Raw genomic sequence first — 25,023 nt, forward strand, 5'->3', positions numbered from 1 at the left:
TCAGCTGCCTATGTGATGGTATTGCAGGTTTGCACCCACATACCTGCTTTTGAAATGCACTCTTTAGAGTATTTTGAAGTACAAAGCACATTGCTTCTGACAATAGTCATTCTGTTATGGCAGGTATCTGGAAACATTTTTTCCATTTGAGATTTTGTAGTCTTTGATCAGCAGCTTCCCTTTCTTCACCGTTTTTCTGGTCCATTTAAAAGTCCACTGCACTTGACATAGGCCTGTCATTTCAAGTACAGTGGAGGCTGAGATAGGAGGATGGAAGGATCAAGACCTGAATGGGCAACTTAGTAAGACTCTGTCTCAGAATAAGAGTAAAAGGATGGAGATAAGATAATGGTGGCATATTGGCTTAGTTATGTGATTCCTCAGGTTTGATCCACAGGCAGCAGAGAAGGTCCACTTGGCTGTATTAGCATTGGTGTTAGAAATAGAATCATGATGTTTTAGAACCTGTCTCATGTGCTATTTATTTTTAAAACCTGTGCATATTCTCTATTGATTCTTCATACATACTTCTCTTAGGAGAGACTGGTGTCATGAGCTATCAGCAGAGTAAGGATGGGAAGACAGGAACTTTTTTAGTTGGTGTGTAGTCTGTAGATCAGATACAGGTTAAAGATAACATTTGGGAAATTTCTCTAATAAAAGTGCCATGTAGCCGGGCGGTGGTGGCGCAAGCCGGGCGGTGGTGGCGCACGCCTTTAATCCCAGCACTCGGGAGGCAGAGCCAGGCGGATCTCTGTGAGTTCGAGGCCAGCCTGGTCTCCAAAGCGAGTTCCAGGAAAGGCGCAAAGCTACACAGAGAAACCCTGTCTCGAAAAACCCAAAAAAAAAAAAAAAAGTGCCATGTGAGTTGCTATGTCTTAATCAAATTATTCTATTTATTTATTTTGCAGTGCTGGGGATGGAACTGAAGGTCTTTCTTGTTCATGCTAGGCAGGCCACCGTTGAGCTACCCTCACCCTAGCCCCAAATTTGGAATTTTTTTTTTTTTTTTGGTTTTTCGAGACAGGGTTTCTCTGTGTAGCTTTGCGCCTGTCCTGGAACTCACTTGGTAGCCCAGGCTGGCCTCGAACTCACAGAGATCCGCCTGGCTCTGCCTCCCGAGTGCTGGGATTAAAGGCGTGCGCCACCACCGCCCGGCCAAATTTGGAATTTTAAAGAACATCCCATTGTTACCTTTTCCTCTAAATGTTTTAGAAGAGTGTTACACATACAAACTCTCTCACACAGGGGTGCATATACACACATACATGCACATGCTCAGGAGCATGCATACAAAATTTTTCTTTATGTATAACATTTTGGTAAATTTACATTATCTTTTAAAGGTTGTATGACATCAGGTCTTAAATTTCTTCTAAGTATGGCATGTGCCATTCATGCTATTGCTTACATAGTTATAAAATATGGTGGGGTTGGGTTGGTTGCACTGTAGTGTATTGGTTCTCCTATGTTCCCTAGTCTGTGTCCTTGAAGCTAGAAGCCAGTGGATCTACTAACTTTCCCTTCATGTCTTACCATTCAAGACAGGGTTTCTCTGTGTAGTTTTGATGTCTGTCCTGGATCTTGCTCTATAGACCAGGCTGGCCTCTAACTCACAGAGACCTGCTTGGCTCTGCCTCCCAAGTGCTGGGATTAAAGGCGTGTGCCACCACTGCTTGGCACCATTCACTCTTTAAGAACTTGAAACCAAGTGCTGGCCATGGTGGCAGATGCTTTTAGTCTAAATATTCAGGACACAGAGGTCAGATCTCTATGATTTCAAGGCTATCCTGTTCTACATAGGGAGTTCAGGCCACCCAAGGGCTACGAAGTAAGACCTTGTCCCAGAAACAACAGTAAACAAAACAAACAAAGAACTGGCTACTAGTTGAAAATATAAGCCAGGGAAAATAATCTAATTTTTGTAACTTTGAATCATTGGAGAGCAGGGACATGGATTAAATTGATACTGGGTAAGGTTTATATATAGGTAGGGTTGTGTCCTTTGCTTAACTTTGATTATACAGTTAGAAACTAATTCTTTTGAGAACATTGTTGAATCTTTCCTACACTAGTCTAGTGCATGTGTGTATGTACATAGTTTTAGTAAGGAAGTAGGAGGAGCCAGAGTCCTGGGAAAGTTGTATTCTGAGGTGGTACAGCTCTACATCCTTTGTGCCTTCTTTGTTGTCATCTTCTTTTTCCTCTGTTTGGTTTTTTTTTGAGACAGGGTTTCTTTGTAGCCTTGGCTGTCCTGGAATTCGCTCTGAAGACCAGACTGGCTTCAAACTCACAGAGATCCCTCTGCCTCTGCCTCCTGAGTGCCTTGATTAAAGGTGTGTGCCACCACTGACAGGCTTCTTGAGTCATCTAAATAAAGCAAGATTGATTGAGGTAGTATCAATGTAAGGATGTGTGTGCACTATTAGGCAGATTTGCTAGGATTTTCAGTTGTATAAATTTGTTTAAATTAGCAAATGATGCCTCTTCTAAGGCGTGTCATCTAGAAATACTGTTTTTTTCTCTTGTAAAGAGAATTATAAAAGTTACTTATTTTAAAGTAAATGACTAAATGTGTTAAGTATAAAATATAAGAAAAATTGTAGACTTTGTATGTTTGAAATAACTTGCTAGGTGGTTTTAATTTGTTTTCTAGCTTAAGTTTAAGTTAAATGTTATGTCAGTGTTTCTGGCTCCTGCTGAGTACAGCTGGGGCCCCATCCCTGCCTCTTCTGCTGCTTCCTGCGTTTTAGTATGTTCTGTGCAAACTCTCTTCAGTAAATGAATATTCCTGTGGTAGAATAGTGTGATTATTTTATCTTTCCTTTATAGTTGATTTATGACATTATGCCTTCTGAGATTTATAAGATTTTTTTTTAAATTAAAAAAAGAGTTTTAAAAGTGTTTGTTTTGTTTGTGTGTGCACTACAGCAAGTATTTGAGGATCAGTGGGAGCTGCGGCTTTTCCTTGACAGAGTGTGTCCTGAGAGGGGCATTGAACGAACTTAGTTCATCAGGTTTTTTTTTTGGTTATTTTTTTTTAGAAATTATTTTATGTGTATGGGTATTTTGCTTGCATGTGTGTCTGTATACCACATTCATGCAGTGCCCTCAGAAGCCAGAAGGCGGCATTGGGTCTCTTGGAACTGGAGTTACAAATGGTATGAGCTATTATAGGGAGGGGTAATGGAAATTGAAGCTAGGTTCTCTGGAAGAGCAGCCAGTGCTCTTAACTGCTGAGCTAGCTTGCTAGCCCCTGTTAATTGTTTTTTAAACAGTGGTTGGAAACCTGTTTGCTACCCTAGAATGTTTAAGGAGATATGTCCTGTGGGTGTTACTAGAGATGTTGAATCCATCTGTTTAAAAATTCACTTACTGTCATTGTATGATTTTTATTGGCAAAATTAGAAAGAAAATCAAGGTGTATTTTTATGCACAAACTGAAAACTGCCCCTAGATGTTTCTGGCAGTCTTCCTCTATAGAGAACCACGGGTGTGGATTCTAGACTTACTGCCTTTCCTTGTTTGTCTTAACATTTAAACATGTTACAAATTAAGCTATATCAGGTAGTTGCTTAGAAGGGTAGGTGCCCTTGACTTGGGCTCTCTCATGGTCATACTGCTTTGAGTTCTTAATAAAAAGAGTTCTCACCTGGTGTTGGTGGCACACGCCTTTAATCCCAGCACTTGGGAGGCAGAGGCAGGTGGATCTCTGTGAGTTGGAGACCAGACTGGTCTACAGAGAGTTCCAGGACAGGCTCCAAAGCTTCACAAACACTGTCTTGATAAACCAAAAAAAAAAAAAAAAAAAAAAAAAAAAAAAAGTTCTCTTGGGGCTGGAGAGATGGCTGGAGGTTAAGAGCACTGGCTGCTCTTCCAGAGGTCCTAAATTCAATTCCCAGCAACCACATGGTGGCTCACAGCCATCTATAATGAGATCTGGTGCCCTCTTCTGGTGTACAGGCATGCATGCAGGTAGAACGCTGTATACATAACACTCCTATTTTAGGATTATTTATTTTATGTGTATAGTGTTTTGCTTGTATGTTTGTGTGCACCACGTGCATGCCTGGTGCCAGAGGAGATCAGAAGAAAGTGTCAGATTCCCTGGTACTGGAGTTATGGGTGGTTTCGAGCTGATCTGTGGGATCTGGGAATCAAACTTGGGTCCTCTGGAAGAACAACTCTTAACAGATGAGCCATCTCGCCAGCCCAAGAGTGTGTTCTCTCTCTCTCTCTCTCTCTCTCTCTCTCTCTCTCTCTCTCTCTCTCTCTCTCTCTCTCTTTTAAAGTGCACATATCCAGTTCTGCAGCTGCGCCGTCCTGAACATGCTCTATCTCATCCTAAAGTGACATGTCCAAATAACACATTTATCTGTCTTAATGTGCAAATGATTTTTCAACACCACATTTTTTTTTTGGTTCAGTCTCACTTGTAATAGAGAAAATTAACATCTTTTATATAGTATTTTTTTTTTTTTTGGTTTAAGACAGAAACTCACTGTGTAACTCAGGCTGTCCTTAAACTTGCCGTTTAACCCACCCAGTTTGGTGCTGCTTTAGCACTGTTTTTTTTTTTTTTTTTAAGAGCTGAGGACCGAACCCAGGGCCTTGCACTTGCTAGGCAGGTGCTCTACCACTGAGCTAAACACCCGACTCTGCTTTAGCACTGTTTAAACTTGTAATTTTGCATTATCTTTCATGTTAATGAAAATTTAGTAAGAATTTTCAGTTATCAAAATAGGCAATAGACTTTATTACAAACTTACCATGTAATTATAATAATAATAATAATAATTATTTATTTTAAATAAGGTGCCCTGTGGACTACTCAGAAATTTCTCAGACATTGGCAATGGCAAGAATTGTTGATGTCAGTGGCAGCTGTCTGTTCCTGGTTCAAGTTTCTCTGGGTGCCTTGGCCAGATGGAGCTTTTAGTTCCAGTTCTTCCTATGGACTATTTCCCAGGCCAGCAACTTGGTTCATTGAAGTGTAGTGACATTAAGCCAGTGCCATAGCTCTGTTTTTTGGTGTAAAATGGCTAAACATGGTAGGCAGTATAAGGCATGATATGTTGAATTATTGAAAAACAAATCCTGCCTTCTACTTTGATGCCCTTAGCGTAAGAAAGAAAGGTGTTGAACCCAGGGCCTCTATGTATGTCAAGAGAGTGCTCTACCACTGAGATAGTCTAAGGGCAGATATTGGGGGAAAATACTGAAGTGGCCTTTATGGAAATGATGCTGTGTAGTTCTTTCAGTTTTGACAAATGAATGTAGTAGTGTAACCACTACCACAACCAGGCTATAGTCATTCCTTCCAGAAGCTCCTGTGTTCTTTTGTAGTCAGTTTCTGAACCTAGCCAATGCCTCTTCATGGTTTAGAATGTCACAAACAAGGATGTGGTTGGTTTTGAAGGGGTGGTAAAATGCACATAAAATGTACCATTCGTTGGCATCAAAGATAAGATGTAGTCATTAAGCATTTATTTCTGTTTAGTTTTGGAATTCTCCATTCTCTCAAGGAAAGCCCTATGTCTCTTAAGCAGTCATTGCACATTTTCACTTTCATCCTTTCTCTGGGAACCACACTCCTGCCATGGCCATGTGAATCTGTCTAAGTCATACGAATAGAATTGTGTAGTATGTTTCCTTTTGTGTCTAGCTCATGTCACTTAGTCTGATGTTTTTCACGTTCATCCAAGGTGTTAAATGTGTCAGTGCTTCATTCCTTCTTCCTGCTGCATCATACTCTGTTGTGCAGATGCCCTGCATTTCTAGTCCCTCTTCCACTAGTAGACATGTAGACCTCCACCTCTTGACTAATATGACTTTATGTATGCTTTTATTGCAACATGTATTTTCAATTTTGGCCATATACTTTAGGAGAGATTTGCTGGGCTACATAATTTGCTAGCTTTTGAAGGATGGTCAAACTGATTTCTGAAGTGGCTGTAGTGTTTTCATTTCAGAGTAATACAGAAAGGGCTCTAATTCCTCCACATCCTCATAAAACCCTGTTGTTTTTATTTTCAGATTGTAAGTTCTGATTATTATAGTTATTATAAATTTTCCTTGTGGTTTTGATGTGCTTTTCCTAATTATTAATGATATTGAATGTTTTCATGTGCTCACTAGCCTTTTGTCTCTGTCTCTCCCTTCTCTCACTCTTTTATTTATTTCTTGCTCTTGAATCAGGTTTGCTGTGTAGCCTGGGCCGCCTGGATCTTATGATCTTCCTGGTTCTCCTACCACAGCCTCCTGAGCAAATGTCCCATACCTAGTGTAGTTAGATCTTTAAAAGACAAAACTTAAACAGTCATGTTAGATTTTTCAGTTACCACCATCTTCTAAACTCCTCCCGTTCTTTCTTCTGCCCTCTTTTTTCCACACAGCAACAACTGCATTTGTTCTCCTTTCTGGAAGAATGTGTGGTGTAAGATAGTGCCTCCTGCCATCAGTGGTAACATCTCAAACAAGTGAACAACTGAAACCAGCCTTTAACTAACTACTTGAGTGAGTGTGTGAGACTTTGAAGAAGGAGCTAATAGTGGGATTTCTTGTGAAATTACAGAGCACTTTTTGTGGGGGGGGAGGGGGTGGTTTCGAGACAGGTTTCTCTGTGTAACAGTCCTGGCTGTCCTGGAACTCACTTTGTAGACCAAACCCACAGAGATCCACCTGCCTCCGCCTCCAAGTGCCGAATTAAAGGTGTGCGCCACCACTGTTCAGCTACAGAGCACTTTTATACCCTGTCTTAGTTACTGTTCTATTGCTGTGACCAAGGCCATCTTATAAGAAAAGGTATTTAATGGAAGGCTTGATTACCGTTTTTAAAGCTTTAGTCCATTATCATCAAGGTGAGGAACATGGTGGCTTGCAGGCAGGCGTAGTATTAGAAAAGTAGTTGAGAGCTATATCCTGATCCAAAGGCAGAGAAAGAGACTGAAGTTTGTGTGGGCTTTTGAAACCTCATAGACCACACCCAATGATGTGGTTTTTCCAAAAAGGCCACACCCACTCCTATTGGGCCACACTTCCTAATCCTTCTAATCCTTTCAACAGTTCTACTGCTGGTGACTCAAATATGAGCCTATGGGGGCTTTCTTATTTAAACCACAACATTCAAGATCATGCAAACAATTTAAATAGCTGTTTATTAGATTTTAATTTATTTGTTTTTTGAGACAGGGTCTGTCTATATAGCTTTGGCTGGCCTGGAAATTAGACACCTGCTCCTGAGTGCTGGAACTAAAGGCATGTGCCACCATGCCTATCTAAATTATAGGTTCTTAGGAGAGTTGGAACTATCTACTTTTGTAATCTTTTTTTTGTAATCTTTTTAAAGATGTATGTGAGTACTTGAGTGCTCTTGTGGTTTGCAAGTGGAGGTCAGAAGACAGTATGTACGAATTGGTTTTCTCTATCTACCATGTGCTTCTGGGGTCAGGGATTGAACCAATATCATCAGGCTGGACTGTAAGTGCTTGTACACACTGACTGAGTCATCTCCCCAGCCTTCTTTTGTAATCTTTAGCTCTCAGTGCTTTTTGTAGTAAATGGTCCAAGAAAATGTTGATATTTTTCCTTCCTGATTTTGTTTGGCAGTTGAGGACTGAACCCAGGTTCTTATGCATTCTGTGCAAAGTGCTTTATTACTGAGTTGTACCCTCAGCCCCAGAAGCATTGTTGATTTTACTGGAAGGGTTTGGGGAGGAAGTTTGAATTGCAGATAAATTGCCAAGTTGAATAAAAAGCCCTACTGACATAAGGCCTCTGCCTTTCTGGTGTTTATGGTCTCTTTGTAGAGTACAGTCAGTAAGAGCTGAATGAAAAAGCGTTAGGCCTTCAGAAGTACACAAATAGTGGTGACTCCTCATGAGACTTGAGAATCTGAAATTTGGCAAAGGAAAGTTGAGCGAGGTTTGGGAAGATAAAGAAAGGTTGAGGGAGCAAGGGTGAAGGCCAAAGCTGTTTAGGCAGGAACTAAATTCTGTCTAGACACTGAAAAGTTAAGGACTGAGGGAGTGACATTAGTGTGTGTGTGTGTTTGTGTTTTTTTTTTTTTTTGGTTTTTCGAGACAGGGTTTCTCTGTGTAGCTTTGCGCCCCTGGAACTCGCTTTGGAGACCAGGCTGGCCTCGAACTCACAGAGATCCGCCTGGCTCTGCCTCCCGAGTGCTGGGATTAAAGGCGTGCGCCACCACCGCCCAGCTTTGTGTTTGTTTTTGACACAGGGTTTCTCTGTGTAACAGCCCTGGCCGCCCTGGAACTCACTCTGTAGACCAGGCTGGCCTCGAACTCACAGTGATCTGTGCCTGTTTCAAAGATGCCTTTGCCTCCCAAGTGCTGGGATTAAAGGTGTGCACCACCACTGCCTGGCAGAAATGACATTAGTTTTGTGCCTTATAATTATTTTTGTGGCCGAGTGGTGGTGGCGCACGCCTTTAATTCCAGCACTCGGGAGGCAGAGGCAGGTGGATCTCTGAGTTTGAGGCCAGCCTGGGCTACAGAGTGAGTTCCAGGACAGGCTCCAAAGCTACACAGAGAAACCCTGTCTCGAAAAACCAAAAAAAAAAAATTATTTTTGTGAATTGTGCAGAAGAGATGGGGGGTGAAAAATGAGTATTGGAGATGAGATATATAGTGCCTTTGGTTAGAAAACACCTGAAGGAATAAGGTCCTTACTCTATGAGGATACCAATAACAAATGAGTCAGTTGTGTTTGAGATGCTAAGAACATTGAGGGTTTTTTGTTCTTTGTTTTTGTTAAGGTTTAATATATTGCTCAGGCTGTCTCTAGCTTCTGAGTTCAGGCTAGTTTTGTGCTTCCGTCTCCCAAGTAGCTGGATTGCAGATGTGTGCCCCTGTGTCTAGTGTAAGAAGGTTTTTGTTTGTAGTTATTAGTAAAGCTGAGAACTTTAGGTCACTTAGGGAACTTCAGTTACCCCACCTATATAATGTAATTAATAAGGTTGTGGTGATTAATAAGATGAAGTGAGATGGTAGATGTTCCTTTACTTGCTGCTGTGATAAAATACTTAACAAAAGCAGCCCCAGGGAAGAAGGATTTATTTTGGCCCATGGTTTCAGAATGTCTTCAGTCCATCATAGCAGAATAGGCATGGGGGACAAAGTAGAGAGTGTGTTGGGAAGGAACCAGGGATAATATATTCCCAAGGACCTGCCTTCAGTGACCACTTCCTCTAGTGAGGTCCCATCTTCTGAAGCAGTGGTTTTCAACCTCTCAAATGCTGAGACCCTTTAATACAGTTCTTCATGTTGTGGTGACCCCCAACCATAAAATTATTTCATTACTACTTCATAACTGTAATTTTGCTACTGTTATGACCCAGGATGTAAATATCTGTGTTTTCCAGTGGTCTTAGATAAACCCCTGTGAAAAGGTTGTTTGACACCCCCCCCCCCCAAAGAGGTCACGACCCACACATTGAGAACCATTGTTCGAAAGGCTCTATAATCTCCCAGATTAGGGCTACCAGCTGGGGACAAAGCATGATTGTATGGGGACATTTCAGATTTGAACCTTCAATTAGGTTTATTGCTCTTAGTAGGAGCTCATGGTGTTAGCTCATAGAGTGAATGTACAGTCTGTAAACCTGAATAGTGTTGAAGGTCTTGTTATAGATTACAGTAGCTCAAAGGAGTGTAAACCAGTTGGAGTTCACTAGGCTTTTCTCTGAAGACAGGTATTCACAGGAAGCAAAGGTTGCAACCTAAAATAATTTTCTCTAAGTGATTGCCTTTGTTTGCATCTTCTGTTTAATAGGATTAGAGGTCAACAAATGGGACATTTGAAGTTCCTTGGAAGTCACACTACATTTGGTGAAAGATGCTATTAAAATTATACTTTACCAACAAACTGTATTAACTACATTTTTAACATTGCAAAATCGATACAGATTCATTTATAATTTTGAAATGAAATGGTAACATTCTGTTTTATTAAATATTAAAAATTTTTAGAAGAGTTACGTAAATTTTTGGGTAAGAGTATATTCAGTGATTTTTTTCTTTTAATGTAGGTACAGGTAGAGGGAATATAGTCCCTAGTACCACCCTTGCTTCTAATGCTAATTGCAAGTGAAGTCCTTATATCAGGCTTATAGTTTATTGCCACCGAAGTGTTCATATTAACAATAGCAAAGGACACGGAGGACAGAGTCCAGGAAGGTTCCAGGTATGGAGCTTGCAGTTATCCTTTTGGAGAATCACAGATAGTATGGCTTCCTCTTGGTATCTATGTTTAACAGTACCCAACCAGGATGCTTGGGTACTCTCTCAGCCTTTGTGAGAGTTTTTTTATTGAGTCTCTGTAGCTAATTGCCTGCATAGCTATCTTAGTTTCCAACCCTCCGGAGTTTGATTTATGTAATTCAAAGGTTCTACCATGTGACATTGTTCCACAGAGTTCCTTGGTGAACAAAAAGAGCCTTCCTAGGCATGACGTTCTAGGATTTTAGAAATTACTGTCTGGAATCCATAGCTAAAAGCCACAGCTTCTTTTGGGTAAGGTAAAAATCTTTGTAGTTTCACATTTATTTTTGTTTTTCGTCAATCAACAGTTTTATTAGAGTTTGATTTACAATAAAAATCAGAAACAGAACTTATAAATAAACAAAATTTGGCATTATAGTCAGTCCTTAGAAAGCTAAGGAACATTTACCCAAAAATTGTATTATCTACATTTTTAACATTGCAAAATTGATGCAAATTCATTTATAATTTTGAAATAAAATGACATTCTGTTTTATTTGCACACAAATTTTTTTTCTTGAAGAGTTTGTACAAATAAATCTCTGAGGGCCTAGAGAGATGGCTAAGCAGTGAAGAGCACTGGTTACTCTTGCAGAGGACCCATGTTCAATTTCCAGCACTTACATGGCGGCTCACAACTGTCTGTGTAACTCCATTTCCAGGGGATCTTACATCCTCTTCTTCCTTTTGCAGCCACCAGGTATGCATGGAGAGTACGTGCATACATGCCGGCTAAATGTTCATACAAATAGAATAAAAATAAAATAAAAGGAGTGTCTGAACCTCCCAAATGACTCTTTCATCCCTGGACTTGCTCTTAGGACCATTATTTCTAATGTGAAAGTGATGTTTTTGAAGCCCCAGGCTTTTTGTCCTTTCTTTTTCATGAAATCATGTTTGAATCCAGGTGAGTAAGAGACTGTCCTGGTTATTTAGCATTTGGTCAACTTGACAGACACCAGCTAGAGTCATTTGGGAAGAGAGAACCTCAACTGAGAAAATGCTAGCATCAGATTGGCCTGAGAGCAAGCCTGAGGGGCATTTTTTTTAAGGACCCAGCTCACTGTGGGCCGTGCCACCCCTGGGCAGGTGGTCCTGAGTTATATAAATAAGCAAGTAGGCTGAGCAAGCCATGGGAAGCAGCTATGGTTTCTGCTTCAGTTCTGCCTCCAGGTTCTTCTTGCATTTGGTTCTTATCCTGACTTCTCTCAGTGATGGAGTGTGTAAGCTGAAATAAACCCCTTTCTTCCACAGGTTGCTTTTGATCACAGCAATAGAAAGAAACTGTAAAACAAAAACATTATGGGAATAGTACTGGATTTAAGCTTAAAATGTGTATCATTTTTAAGCAATGTGAGCTCCAGCATCTCCTTTTTGCAGATGCTTTTTGAGTACCATTGTTGCAAAGACTATATATTTCTACCTCAATGCCTTAAGGGCAAATCTCATTTCTTGGTTTATGCCCATTACAACCATGGGGATGAAATCTCTTCAGCCCAGGTTAAAAACAATTTAAAGTGATAATGCTTTTTCCAGTGGCACCACTAGGTGTGTTGTTTGCATCAAGTCATTTTAGGGTCCTTTATGGAAATGCTTCTTCATAGGGAATTTTCCAGACTTCACGCTTCCTAGAGGTGGCTCTTTAGGGGAAGGGGAGTTGTTCTATGTAATGCTTATAGGAGCCAGACCATAAGACTATCCAGGAGATACTGTCCTTTAACCAGTGGCAGATGTGTGAGGGCTGAAGATTTGAGTCACCTGAAGTGAATAACCTCTTAGATTTATTACATTTTCTGGATTTTGAATATAGGTAAATATAAAATGAGTGATAACTGTATTCACATGGGATCTGTATGTTACAGTTAACATTTAAATTCTCTTATGTACTCACATTTTTTTTTATTGCCACTTAAAGAATATTTGTCTTCCAAGGCAGAGTGGCTTTCCATTGGGATTTTTGCTTCAGTATTTGAACCTACAGTGGCCATAGTGAAAGAAAATGCACCTAACCCATGAGTGAGATTTGCTTCGTGTTTGAACAAATGTTTTAACCCGCTGTCTTCACTAATACTGTAACTGCTGTCTTACAGATTGACTTGATGCAAAACACCACAAGGGCTCCATATTACACAGTATGCGATTTTTGAGGTATGAGCTTTAGAAACTTACCTCTCATGTGGCATGTACATCAGGCTTAACTTCAGCTGGATCATTTTGGGGAAATTTATGCATTTCTTTTTTTCCTCTCCACATTTGTAGAGTATTAAAGGGACTGTGGAAGTATTTTTGGATCCTTGCTAGGATTCTTAGTTTAACAGATGTATTTTCTTTTTCCACTAAATTGAAACACTAATTCTGGTAGAAAGCTTTTTCAGCCCTTCTAACTAGCTTGCTTAACACTGATTCCTGTCTCCTGGAGTTGAAATCTGTATTTTCTGTTTTGTGCTTTGCTTCATCTTAAGTGCTTATTTCTGTTCTTAACAAACAGTTTATTTTTGGACTGGGGTGGGCTTGTCTTGTTGGTGCTAACAGCCTAAACAGATAGTTTCCAAGACATAAGCAGTCTCGATGTTTGATGTAAATGTTCAGCTATTTTATGCATTTTGCTTCAAAGTACATGTACTCAATGCTGACTGGAAATATGAGTTAGCATTACAAGTGATTGACTAGGAGGACATTTGGGACAGTTCTAATGCAGTGGTTCTGACCTAGTGAAGTGTTATTGTTATATTTTTTTCAAAACTAATTTTGTGATGAAAAAAATTCAGTGTTCATAACTCTTGGGAGTTAAAAACCTGTGTTTCTAATGAATTAGGAAATCATTCTTGGTTTTGTAAGCATAATGTAAAATCAGATGAACCTAGTTAATTAGAAACTTGTTGGTAGCAATAAACGACTTAATTTCTTCATTGAAGAACATAAGCTGCTTTATAGTTAGTGTAAAAACTTTTGATTGCATTTACATGCTCATAAACTGCTTATATATGCTTTTAGCTTGGAAAACTCAAGTTTATTTTGAATTACGACCACAATAACTCTTAATGTGCCTTGCAAACTATGCATTTGTTAAGAATTCTATATCGTATGTGAGCCTCACAACAGCCTTGTATGTTAGATAGGTATTAGTCTGCATTTTATACAAGAGAAAACAAAGGCCCGGACATCAAGGAACTGTGTGCCTTTACCACACTGGGGCTGAAGTCTTAGCCCAATGTTCTTAACTGCATGATCTGCAGTCTCATGTTACTGCTTTTTCACCAGAAAGCGCTACAGTTAGGATAGTTTGGACAACATGGGAGTGAGCATAATGAGAATAGGAAATCCCAGCATGTGTAAATATTGGTAGATAAGTTTTGCATATTAGAATTAGTCATGTGCTTATCTGATTTGCATTTACTAGTTATTTTTTTCCAGGTTTAATTAGGTGAAAACTCCCCTCTCCCACTCCCATCCCCTTCCCCCCAACTTGGCCCAGAAGCCCAGAAGCTCTCTTTTCCTTCAGTATTTTTTGGAAAAGTAATAATGCTTTAGTTGATTATGGGTACACATTTAATAGTACTATTCTTGGAGATATGAAGGATTATTTTTTCATTTGTTTAATAATTTTTTATGCTCCATTGAGCATTAGTTCTTACTGACTACTGACTTAGTGTACTTAAAAAGTATCTGCATACATTCCCCTCCCCTCTCCCGGGGGGATTTCATGGATTGTATTTCTTTGCATTAGAAGAATTGGCTTTGTCTGTAAGGGCATAAACTCTACATACTTGAAGAAGACAGTCCACCCTTAGTAGTTTTAGGTTGCTAGGTTATGGCATTGACTCAGACTTTATGGTTAGGGGTTCAAGTTTAATTGGACCTGTACTGCATTCTGTATCATTAGGAATTGCAGAAAGTAGAGATCAAGGTGTGTCCAGTTGGTGAGGACAAGAACTGGATTATAAAGTAGAAAAGGAGTGTGTATGCAAAATTCTGCTGCCTTTTCTTGTATACAAGAGAGCACATGCTCATTTGTGTTTTTTGTCAGTGCCCTAAGCTTTTCTGAAATGATCATGAGATAAGGTATCATTTTGTTTGTTCTGTGGTACTGAGTACTAAACCTAGAACCTCCCCTTGTTTGTAGTAGGCAAGGAGCTCTAAACTGCCCTTTATCCATCAGATTGTTATGAGGCAGGGTGTCACTAAATTGCTAGGGTTGGCATTGAACTTGTGATTTTGCTGTATCAGCCTTTGAGTAGCTGAGATTGAAGGCCTTTATCACCAAGTCTAGCTCAGAAGACATTTGTATTGAATAGAGAAATTACTGCTATTACTACTACAATTTTTTTAATGAATTTCTTTTTCTCAGGGGAAAATCAACAAAACAGTTATTTGTATTTCTCATATGCTAGAATAGAATATTTGATTTTCTTCCTTCTTAAGAGTTTATGATTGATACCTGGAAGAATAAGACTCATAAAAATCTTGTAGCTTGCCTTTTTTTTTTTTTTAAATTTCACTGAGGAAATTGAGGCATAGAGCTAATAGGAGCTGATAGTAGATGAAGATGCTGGTTTTATCTTGGGCTTCACCACTTGTCTGTTAATATCTAAGTGTCGGGTATTATTCTGACAGTATTTACATTACTGGCCCCAGCCTTCAGATTCAACATGACTGGAATTCTGAGACATTACCTTTTCTTTTTTATTTGCTGGGCTGGTGTGTAAGTGCTCTTGTTGCCAAGCCTGGTACCTCAGTGCAGTCCTTGGGAACCAAATGGTGAAAGGAGAGAACTGATTTGCCACAAATTGTCATTTTTAACCTTTATATGTTTGCTGTGGTACTTGTGGGGACACACATTCACACACACACACATATATACACACCTACTGAGAGATACATTCACAATAAATAATTAAATGTAATATTTAACTTTATTCCTTGCTTTTTAATAAATTTAATTGGCATTCTTTTCAGTGAAGGCACTAAAATATAGCCAAGCATAAACATAATCTTCCTTTTAATGCCTACTTGCTTTTCAAATACCAGTGTATATTTTCTTGCCAGATATTTGAAGATCCAGTTGAGAGTTCAGTAGACATTGCCGTGAGGTACTAACTTTACAAGGAATTTGGGAATTCAAGTCTCTTTGACATGCTGACAGTATTTTTCATTTATAACTGGAAAGACTGACTGATAAGCTTTTCTGGAAGAAGAGTGTAGGAATAATTACTTTTTAGAATCACATCATGGTAGTGAATCCCTGGGCCAGAGTGACCAGTTGTTTAGTTTTCCAAACAGTAATGTCTTGGGGCTGGGGAGTTGGCTCAGTCCATAAAATGCTTGTTGGATAAGCATGAGGACCTAAGTTGGACCCTCAGCACTCATATCAAAAGCTAGGTATAGTAGCTGTGTTTGTAATCCCAGCTGAGGGAAAGCAGAAATAGGTAGATTCAATCCAGTCAGCTTGATTGATTGATGTGCTTCAGGTCGCAGCAAAGCAAAGTGAACAGCTTCTGAGAAGTGACACTAGAGCTTGACCTTGACCTTTTAATTTGTACACATGTGCACACATACTCTATTCTTCCAAAAAAAAAAAAAAAGGTAAATTAACTAAATGAGCAAATTAACACGAGTTGGTCACTGTAGTCCAGGTGGCTCTAAATGTAGGCGAACATGAGCAGCAGGCAGTTCATCTGTTGGCAATTTCTTCCCATTTGAAAGACTAGACAGTAGAGTGCTTGATAGAGTTGTGGCTGCACATAAAGGTTAGAAGGGGAGAGATGCTGTGTAGCTTTGGCTATTAAAATGTTTGCTTAAAGCTCCAATATTAATTTTTCTTTTACCCCCCCCCCCTTTTTTCCCCCCAGAACTGATAGTGCATCAGCTGACCCAGATACTTTAAAATACTCCTCATCCAGAGATAGGGGTGTTTCTTCCTCTTATGGACTGCAGCCTTCAAATTCAGCTGTGGTGTCTCGGCAAAGGCACGATGATACCAGAGGCCATGTTGACATACAGAATGACGAAAAGGGTATGTGTGTGTGTGTGTGTGTGTGTGTGTGTGTGTGTGTGTGTGTGTGTATTTCTGCTGGAGCATGCAATTGTTTTAGACTGGCTTCTCTTTTCTTATCCCTCCCTGTCAGGTATCTGTCTGTCTCTGTCACTTTCTCTCCCTCCCTCCCTCCTTCCTTTCCTCTATTCATTTTATAATGTATTGAAAAGATAGGTTGTAGCTGAAAGTTTTCCTGTGTCCACTTGGTCCACAGCCACTCAGATCCAAGTAAACACACAGAGGCTTATATTAAAACTGCTCAGCCATTAGCTCAGGCTTACTACTGACTAGCTCTTGCACTTAAATTCAGCCCATTTCTGTTAATCTATATGTTGCCATGTGTTCCTTGGCTTTACCTGTGTGCCATTACATGCTGCTCCCTGGACAGTGGCCTGGTGTCTCCTGACTCAGTCTTTCTCTTTCCATAATTCTCCTTGTCTGCTTATGCCACCTATACTTCCTGACTGGCTACTGACCAATCAGTGTTTTATTAAACCATTGTACAAAAGCATTTTCCCACAGCAATAGGTACCAGATAAAATATTATTTTTGAAAATTTCAAGTTTGCCTCTTTGAAGGTTCTTTAAGGCATATAGTTTAAATGCATTGTCCACTTGTAACATCTGAGGTTCCCCAGGCTACTACCTCTTGTTTACTCAACCAGAATGTGCTTTAGCAGAATGTAAAATCTGTCTGAATTTAACTTTTATTTCTCTGCTTACATTCCAATGAAGGAATCAAAATGGTTTGGAGTCAGATAGCCCAGGGAACATGAGGGAGAAGCAAAGGCTGTAAATGGGTGAGATCCTGAACTGTTTGTCAGTTGAGAGAGTGAAACAAGGACCTTGTTGAGATAATGTACATTGCTTTTTTCAGGTGGCTACAGTGTCAATGGAGGATCTGGGGAAAATACTTATGGTCGGAAGTCGTTGGGGCAAGAGCTGAGGGTTAACAATGTGACCAACCCTGAGTTTACCAGTGTTCAGCATGGCAGTCGTGCATTAGCCACCAAAGACATGAGGAAATCACAGGGTAAGACTTAGAAACTGGGCTTGACCACATTCATCTCTCATGACCTTGAACAGATAAGTACAGCTGTGAGTTGCAAAGCATGCAGGTGGCAGCATTTGACACTTTATTTGTGAACCTCTAGCTTGCATACACATAGGCAAAATACTTCTATACGTAAAATACAGTCTTCATATTTAGAACCTCAGAAGTGTTAAGTACTGTTGGTGCATTTGTGTTCTGCTTGCAACTAGAAAAATGAAAGGTTCTGGGGCTACTTTCATAGTGATGCCATGGTGTTCACGTTGCAAGTGGTAGTTAGCTGTTGTCAAATTGACTGTGTACTTGCAGTTTGCCTGAGCTTTGTGCCAGAGAAATAATACTGTGAACAAGCGGTTTCCTGTAGGGTCCTCTCTTTGATGAGAAATAGAAACATGACGTTTTCTGCCTATACAGACATCGTCCCTGGTTTGTAGTCATTGCCTGTTTCCATTTTCTTTCCTGGTTTTTTTTTTTTTTTTTTTTTTTTTTTGGTTTTTCGAGACAGGGTTTCTCTGTGTAGCTTTGCGCCTCTCCTGGAACTCACTTGGTAGCCCAGGGTGGCCTCGAACTCACAGAGATCCGCCTGGCTCTGCCTCCCGAGTGCTGGGATTAAAGGCGTGCGCCACCACCGCCCGGCCTCTTTCCTGGTTTTTGTATTTGTTTTTCTTGAAATGACTTCCTTGGTTAATCTAAACAACTTGTGGACTCAGAATTGTTAAGAGTAGCTGGGACTGCAGGTACCTGCCGCCATGCTCTACACCTTTTTTTAGGTAGATCTTGAAAACAGCTTGGGATGGAACTGGGAAAAAAAAATGTTCCTATGCCTTTCTTTTTTTCTTTCTCAGCTGGTCTTCCTCAGTGAGATGCTCAGTTTGCTGAGGGGTTTTCATTCATTTTATCTTTGACGAGAGTTTTTTGAGGTCTGTGGAATTGTGACCAGGTATTCGCCTATAGATACAAAGAGAGATCAGTACACTGAACTAGAATGCCTGAACTATATGCTTCATACTTATAGTGTACTAGGGGGCCATGAAATGTTTGTATTTCACAGAGCGATCGATGTCGTACTCGGATGAGTCTCGACTGTCGAATCTTCTTCGGAGGATCACCCGGGAAGATGACAGAGACCGAAGACTGGCTACTGTAAAGCAGCTGAAGGAGTTTATTCAGCAGCCAGAAAATAAATTGGTGAGTAAACGTGCTTGGAGTTGCTGAGGATCTTGGTGTTCTCAGAGTACTGTGGTTCTGTGTTGGGAGGTTTCAGCAAGAAATGGTTTGCTTCTAGGGAAGAAAGTTTACTTAGCTTTGTACTTGACCTATGTTAGGGTGGCCTGGAATGATAATGCCCCTAATGTATCATTTATCTATAAATGGTTATTGTTGGAGTCACTTTGGTGTCTTCTTTCATGGAGTGCATTTAATTTTTTTTTTTTAACATAATTTAGCTTGTGGATAACCCTACTGTCCATAGACATTTTCTTTGACAGACAACTTACTTCTATTTTTATTTTCATACATAAAATGGAAGTATGGCGTACATGTGTTATGTATGTAAGTTTGGTTTAGTGATCAGAGGTAAAGAAATGGAAAAGCTGTGGCTGGAGAGATGGCTCTGAGGTTAAGGGTGTCTCCTGCTCTTACAGAGATCTTGAGTTTGGTTCCCAGCACTCATATTGGGCAACTCACAATTGCCTGTAACTCCAGTTCCAGATGATTGGACACCTCTGGCCTCCAAGAGCACTTGTGCAGGAGTATACATACACACGCATGCGTACGCACGCAGGCAGGCATGCTCGCTCGCTCACACATGCACAGACACATGCATACACAGCACATGCACGCTCACTTTAAAATAATAATAATGGATAGAAAAGTGGAAAAGCTCTTTAAAAGACAATCTTTAAAGGCATATTTCTTTACTCTTAATTTTCCTGATGTTAAGAGCTTGATGCAGGAGAAAATTAGTAAGAATTATATATAGCAAGGCAGAAAGCAAGGCCCTCTCTTCAAAATTTATTATGGAAAAAAAAGTAGAAAGATATCCAATGAAGCTCATGGTGCCACCCCTAGATTCTGTCATTGGTATGTCGCTGTATTCCTTTATTACCTCTGAATCCCCTTATCATTCCATGTAAATGCTCTTCAGAGTTTTTTTTTTAAATTAAAATGAGCTTGAATATATCTTGTTGATGATTTCAACTCTTGATTCCTGTGAGTCAGTTTGTTTTATAGCTTGAAGGAAAACATGCCATCCTCATGTGATCAAAGACTGGCAATAACAAAGAAACTGAGATGCTATATAATCATATCTAAATGGAATGATAAAGTATACAATGCTGTTTTTTAAGTAGGAATCTGAAGTTTTTATACTTTTTTAAAATTAATTACATTTGTGATATTCATTGATTACATTCGCAGTATTCATTCAATAATTATATTTATGATATTCATTAATTACATTAATTGTATTGATTTATTACATTCATGATATTATGTCCTGATACTGCTGTCCATTTGTAGGGTTTTTCCATCACACAAAACAGAGATTCTGTACTTAGGAAATCATTGCTCTATATTATTTTCTTCTCAGTCTTGAGATAATGTCTAATCTTTCTGTCTCTGTGAATTTGTTTACACTTTTTTTAAGGTACTAGTTAAACAGTTGGATAATATCTTGGCTGCTGTGCATGATGTGCTTAATGAAAGGTAAGTAACTAATAATGGTCATATTTAGGTGACTTTGAATGTAATTGTAGAAACTACTAAAATACACATGTACTCTTGGCCTTATTTATAAACATCACTAAGTCCTTGATACCATTCTTAACCTGTTATTTATTCATTAATTATTGTTGAATACAAATGGAATCTATTTGGAAGAGAATCCTCTTCTTTCCTAAGCATTGGCTTGAGGAAGTACATGAGCTGATGCCAGTGTGCATGAAAGTTACTGTTTGAGAGAGTTTTAAAAATGTTTAGAGAGCAGAGGAAAAGGCTCTTCATTCTTCATTCTTCTAATTATCTCTAGGCTTCTCAGAGATGTTCAGTGATTCTAAAGAATAGCAGTATTAGAATTAGCAGGTCTGGGCTGGAGAGATGGCTCAGCCGTTAAAGGCTAGGCTCACAACCAAAAATATAAGAATTAGCAGGTCACTAATGGTTTTATTTTACACAATTTCTTAATTTTATACTTAGTTCTAGTTGTTATCTTTTTAAGTTTGTGTGGTTTAGCTACTAAACATTTCCTGCTTTGCAGTTGTTGTATGTTGAATGTTACTAGAAATGCAGTGCATTTTCTAATGATTTCCTGCTGCCTCTTTCTGTAAATCAGAAGTGAAATTTACTTGAAGCCTGGATTTTAGCATTTCTTAGTGTTTCTTAGTAAATGATTCTGTAAAGAAATCTAATGTCTGATAAAGAGACCTTTGAACATTATACAGAGGATGCAGATGTAGAATGGGTAAAATTCTACCTTTTTATTTAGTTTGAACTTTGAAAAGTCATTTAGGAATTCTTTAATACATGGGAGACATTCTTTTATAAGAAGTACCATATTTTCAATCCATGAAAACTAATGCCTTTTGTGTGTGTTTTGTTTGGTTTACATTAAAATAAACACAGTAGCAAGTTGCTTCAGGAGTTGAGGCAGGAGGGAGCTTGCTGTCTTGGACTTCTCTGTGCTTCTCTGAGCTACGAGGCTGAGAAGATCTTCAAGTGGATTTTTAGCAAATTTAGCTCATCTGCTAAAGATGAGGTGAAGCTGCTCTACCTGTGCGCCACCTACAGAGCGCTGGAGACTGTTGGGGAGAAGAAAGCCTTTTCCTCGGTGATGCAGGTGAGAGCACGGACCCATAATGGAGTGGAGTGAGGTGGAGGGCCAAGTGCCTACTGTTGGACACAGCACTGTGCAGCCGAAACGCATTTTGAGTTTGAGTAAAGTTAAGTTTACAGGAATTTTAATTTTGTTTTTTTTATGTAAATTTCTCTTTGAAGTTGCTTAATACTAGAGTGACTTGCAGATTTAAAGTAGGTACTCTACTTAAAGAGTTGAGCTGGAGGAGACCTCACAGTTTTTGAGAGAGACAAAAGCTAACCCTCACAACTAATTTCTAAATCTCCCCCCACCCCCCTCACTTGCCTAAGTTTTAGAGTTGATAATGTCTAAAATTATTAATCTAAATTATGTAAACACTAATTTATGAATTGTACTCCAGCTTCTGTTTAGTTCTGCTTCACTTCTGAATGTCTGGATATACGGAAAAGCTTACTCCCAAGTTAGGGTTTTGTTTTGTTAGGGTTTTTTGAGATAGGGTCTTATTTTGTGTCACATACTATCCTCCGATGTCTCACCTTTCCAATTTAGCCCCCTGAGTGCTGGGACTATATGCTGTATCTGACTTTCCAGTTTAATCTGAGGAGCATTTATGTCATGTTTTTGTTGAGGGAATGTTTGAAAAATAAGTTATTTAGTTCCTGGAATATCTGATGTCTTTTTGTTTGTTTGTTTGTTTGTTTATTTTTGAGAGGCAGAGTCTTACTATGTAGTCCTTGCTTGCATGGAACTTGGAGATCTACCTGCCTCTGTCTTTTGAGTGCCAGGACTAGAGGTGTGTGCCGCTTTGCCTGGCTTTGTTTGCTTTTTTACAACTCTCAAAGTGCTTCCTTTTTAATAATCAAAATATATATATATATATATATGTATATGTATATGTATGAAATATATATTTCCTTGACTATAGAAACTTTTGGGTAAGTTTCTGAAAATTACTTGTAAATAAACATCATAGCAGCAAATTGGTCTGGTCTTGCACATAATTTTTGTGTAAGCATTTTCTAACTATAGTTTGAAAGACTCCAAATCCACAGGAAGATAGATACACCAGTTTGATAAAGATCCCAGACCATATATATATATTATGAATGGTCTTGCTGCTGGTGGTGCTGCTGCTAGGGTACCTTTAACCCCTGCTTCATCACATTTTGCTGGCAGCTATTTTTTTTTTTTTAATATGTGCAGTTTTCCTAGTATTTTGTTTGTTTGTTTGTTTGTTTTTTTTTTTTTTTTTTTTGGTTTTTCGAGACAGGGTTTCTCTGTGTAGCTTTGCGCCTTTTCCTGGAACTCACTTGGTAGCCCAGGCTGGCCTCGAACTCACAGAGATCCTCCTGGCTCTGCCTCCCGAGTGCTGGGATTAAAGGCGTGCGCCACTACCGCCCAGCTTGTTTGTTTGTTTTTTAAGATTATTTATTTATGTGCTGGAGAGATGGCTCAGAGGTTAAGAACACTGCTTGTCCTTCCAGAGGTCCCGAGTTAATTCCCAGCAACCACATCTGAACTGCTCACAACTATCTGAAATGAGATCTAGTACCCTCTTCTGGTGTGCAGGTACACATGCCGGCAGAACACTGTATACACAATAAATCTAAAAGCTTCCTTGTAATTTCTAAGAAAAGATTATTATGTATGTATTATGTTCTGCCTGTATGTATGCCTGCACACTAGAAGATGGGACCAGATCTCATTATAGATGGCTGTGAGCCACCATGTGGTTGCTGGGAATTGAACTCAGGACCTCTGGAAGAGCAACTAGTGCTGAGCCATCTCTCCAGCCCAATTTTTTTTTTTGTTTGTTTTTTGTTTGTTTGTTAGTTTGTTTTTTTTCGAGACAGGGTTTCTCTGTGTAACAGTCTTGACTGTCCTGGAACTCCCTTTGTAGACTCACTGAGATCTGCCTGCCTCTATCTCCCAAGTGCTGGGAACAAAGGCATGCATGTGCCACCACTACCTGGCTTACTTTTTGGTGTTGTTTTTTTTTTTTCCGAGATAGGGTTTTTCTGTGTAGCTTTGGTGCCTATCCTGAATCTTGCTCTGTAGACCAGTCTGGCCTTGTACTCACAGAGATCCTCCTGGCTCTGCCTCCCAAGTGCTGGGATTAAAGGCATGTGCCACTACTGCCAGGCCCTTTTTGGTTTTTAAGGCAGGGTCTCACTCTGTATTCCAAGCTGGCCTGGAACTCATGATGATCTTCCTAAGTCAGCTTCCCAAATGCTACAAGTACAAGGTGTACTACCATACTTGGCTTATAGGTTTCTTTTATCTTTTTTGGTAGTGGAATGTGTGTGGTACGCACATGTGTGGAGGCCAGCAGTCTGTTTTTCTTCTGTTGCTTTCCACCTTAGTCTTTTGAGACGGCGTCTCTCACTGGCTGATTAGTAAACCCCAGTAACCTACCTGGCTCCAGTTCTTCCTCCCCTTATAGTGCTTGAGTTACAGACATGTGCCACCACATCTGGCCTTTATTGAGTGCTAGTGATTGAACCTAGGTCCTCATGCTTGTATGACAGGCACTTTACCAACTGAGCCATCTCTCCATCCCTTACACTTATTATATTTTCACATGAGCACTTTTTGTGGAAGTATTTGAAGGTAAATTAAATACATAGGACAATTCACTTTGTTATATTTCAGTATATATCACTGAAGAATGAGCCTATTCCTTCTATAGCAGCAATATTATACACTTAAGAAAAGCATTTTATTGCCTGTACAAACCAAGTGTCTGTAATTGCCCTTAAGATACCATGTATATCTATGGTTCTCCCGACCCAAGATCCCATTCAAGATTCAAGTATAGCCTTTGGTACTATGCTTTTTGAAACTTTCTTACAATAATGGTTTTCCATACCCACTCCTTATTTTATTTTATGTGCTACTTTTCTTTCTGTCTTCTTCCTCTTTCTCTCTTTTTTAATGACTGTACCTTCCTGACTAGAGTCAGTTTAAACATTTTTAAGCATAAATGCTTGATGTGTTCATTACAGGCAACCTGACAGCAGGTTGGTCCCTCTATTGGACTTGAAGAGTGATCCCTGGTTGAGGGAATGATCACCAGATCTTATTATGAAGCTTTTTTTTCCCTTTCAGATGAGCAGTATGGGTCTGATGTCTTGATCTTTGGATGTCCTGGTGTTTTAATAATGTTTCATTCAGTGTTTTTAATATCCAGATTCTAACATTGGCTACTGCAAAATGGTGACTTTAAAATTCTAGCTTTACCTTTTTAAAATAATAATTTATATTGTTTTATGAGTGTTGTATGTGCAACCATGTGTTTGTGTGGTGCCTGCACAGGGTATAAAAAGGCATCAGATCCCCTGGACTGGAGTTACAGATAGTTGTGAGCTCTTCTGTGGGTGTTGAGAACTGAACCCAAGTACTCCTCAAGAACAGCAAGTATTCTTAGCTTCTGACCCATCTCTCCAGCCCTCCATTATACCCCTTCATTACATGCATGTGTATGCATATGCACATGTATGAAAAGAATTTCTGTCTGAGGAAAGTGGTTTTTAGCAGCTGTGTAAGTGATAGGTCTCTTTTCATTATAAGTGCTCAGTGGAAAGAAGCCTGAATATCATCTCTAGATCCCATCCTAATTAACTAACTCTCCAGATCACGTTGATTAGAAACAAAATGCATACAGTTTGCTTTAAAGCATATTAATTGCCCAAGATTAACTCTGAAAACCTTTTCCTTTTTATTCTTGAGTGTTTTAAGAGAAGGCCTTACTTTACAACCCAGGTTTTTTCCTGGTCTATTTATTCGTCGTCAACCTCCCAAATGCTGGGGTTATAGGCCTGTGCTACAGCTCCTAGCTTTAGCCTATA

The 25,023-nt window shown here is 39.4% G+C and overlaps 1 protein-coding gene across 4 annotated transcripts in view; it reads left to right on the plus strand.

The window, feature by feature from the left end:
* Smg1 (SMG1 nonsense mediated mRNA decay associated PI3K related kinase) overlaps positions 1–25,023 on the plus strand; it is a 104,515-nt gene that overhangs the window by 12,125 nt on the left and 67,367 nt on the right. The window contains exons 2-7 of one of the 4 annotated variants that reach the window (XM_052713868.1): positions 12,368–12,425; positions 16,127–16,290; positions 17,188–17,343; positions 18,413–18,549; positions 20,009–20,067; positions 20,983–21,196. In XM_052713868.1, the coding sequence (XP_052569828.1) occupies positions 12,412–12,425; positions 16,127–16,290; positions 17,188–17,343; positions 18,413–18,549; positions 20,009–20,067; positions 20,983–21,196 (744 nt within the window). In that variant the 5' untranslated portion in view covers positions 12,368–12,411. The remainder of the gene's footprint in view (positions 1–12,367; positions 12,426–16,126; positions 16,291–17,187; positions 17,344–18,412; positions 18,550–20,008; positions 20,068–20,982; positions 21,197–25,023) is intronic. The other 3 variants (XM_052713865.1, XM_052713867.1, XM_052713869.1) reach the window with 3 other exon arrangements.

Source organism: Peromyscus californicus, unplaced genomic scaffold (assembly GCF_007827085.1).
Source record: "Peromyscus californicus insignis strain IS unplaced genomic scaffold, ASM782708v3 Scaffold_4__1_contigs__length_199733344, whole genome shotgun sequence".
NCBI lineage: Eukaryota > Metazoa > Chordata > Mammalia > Rodentia > Cricetidae > Peromyscus > Peromyscus californicus.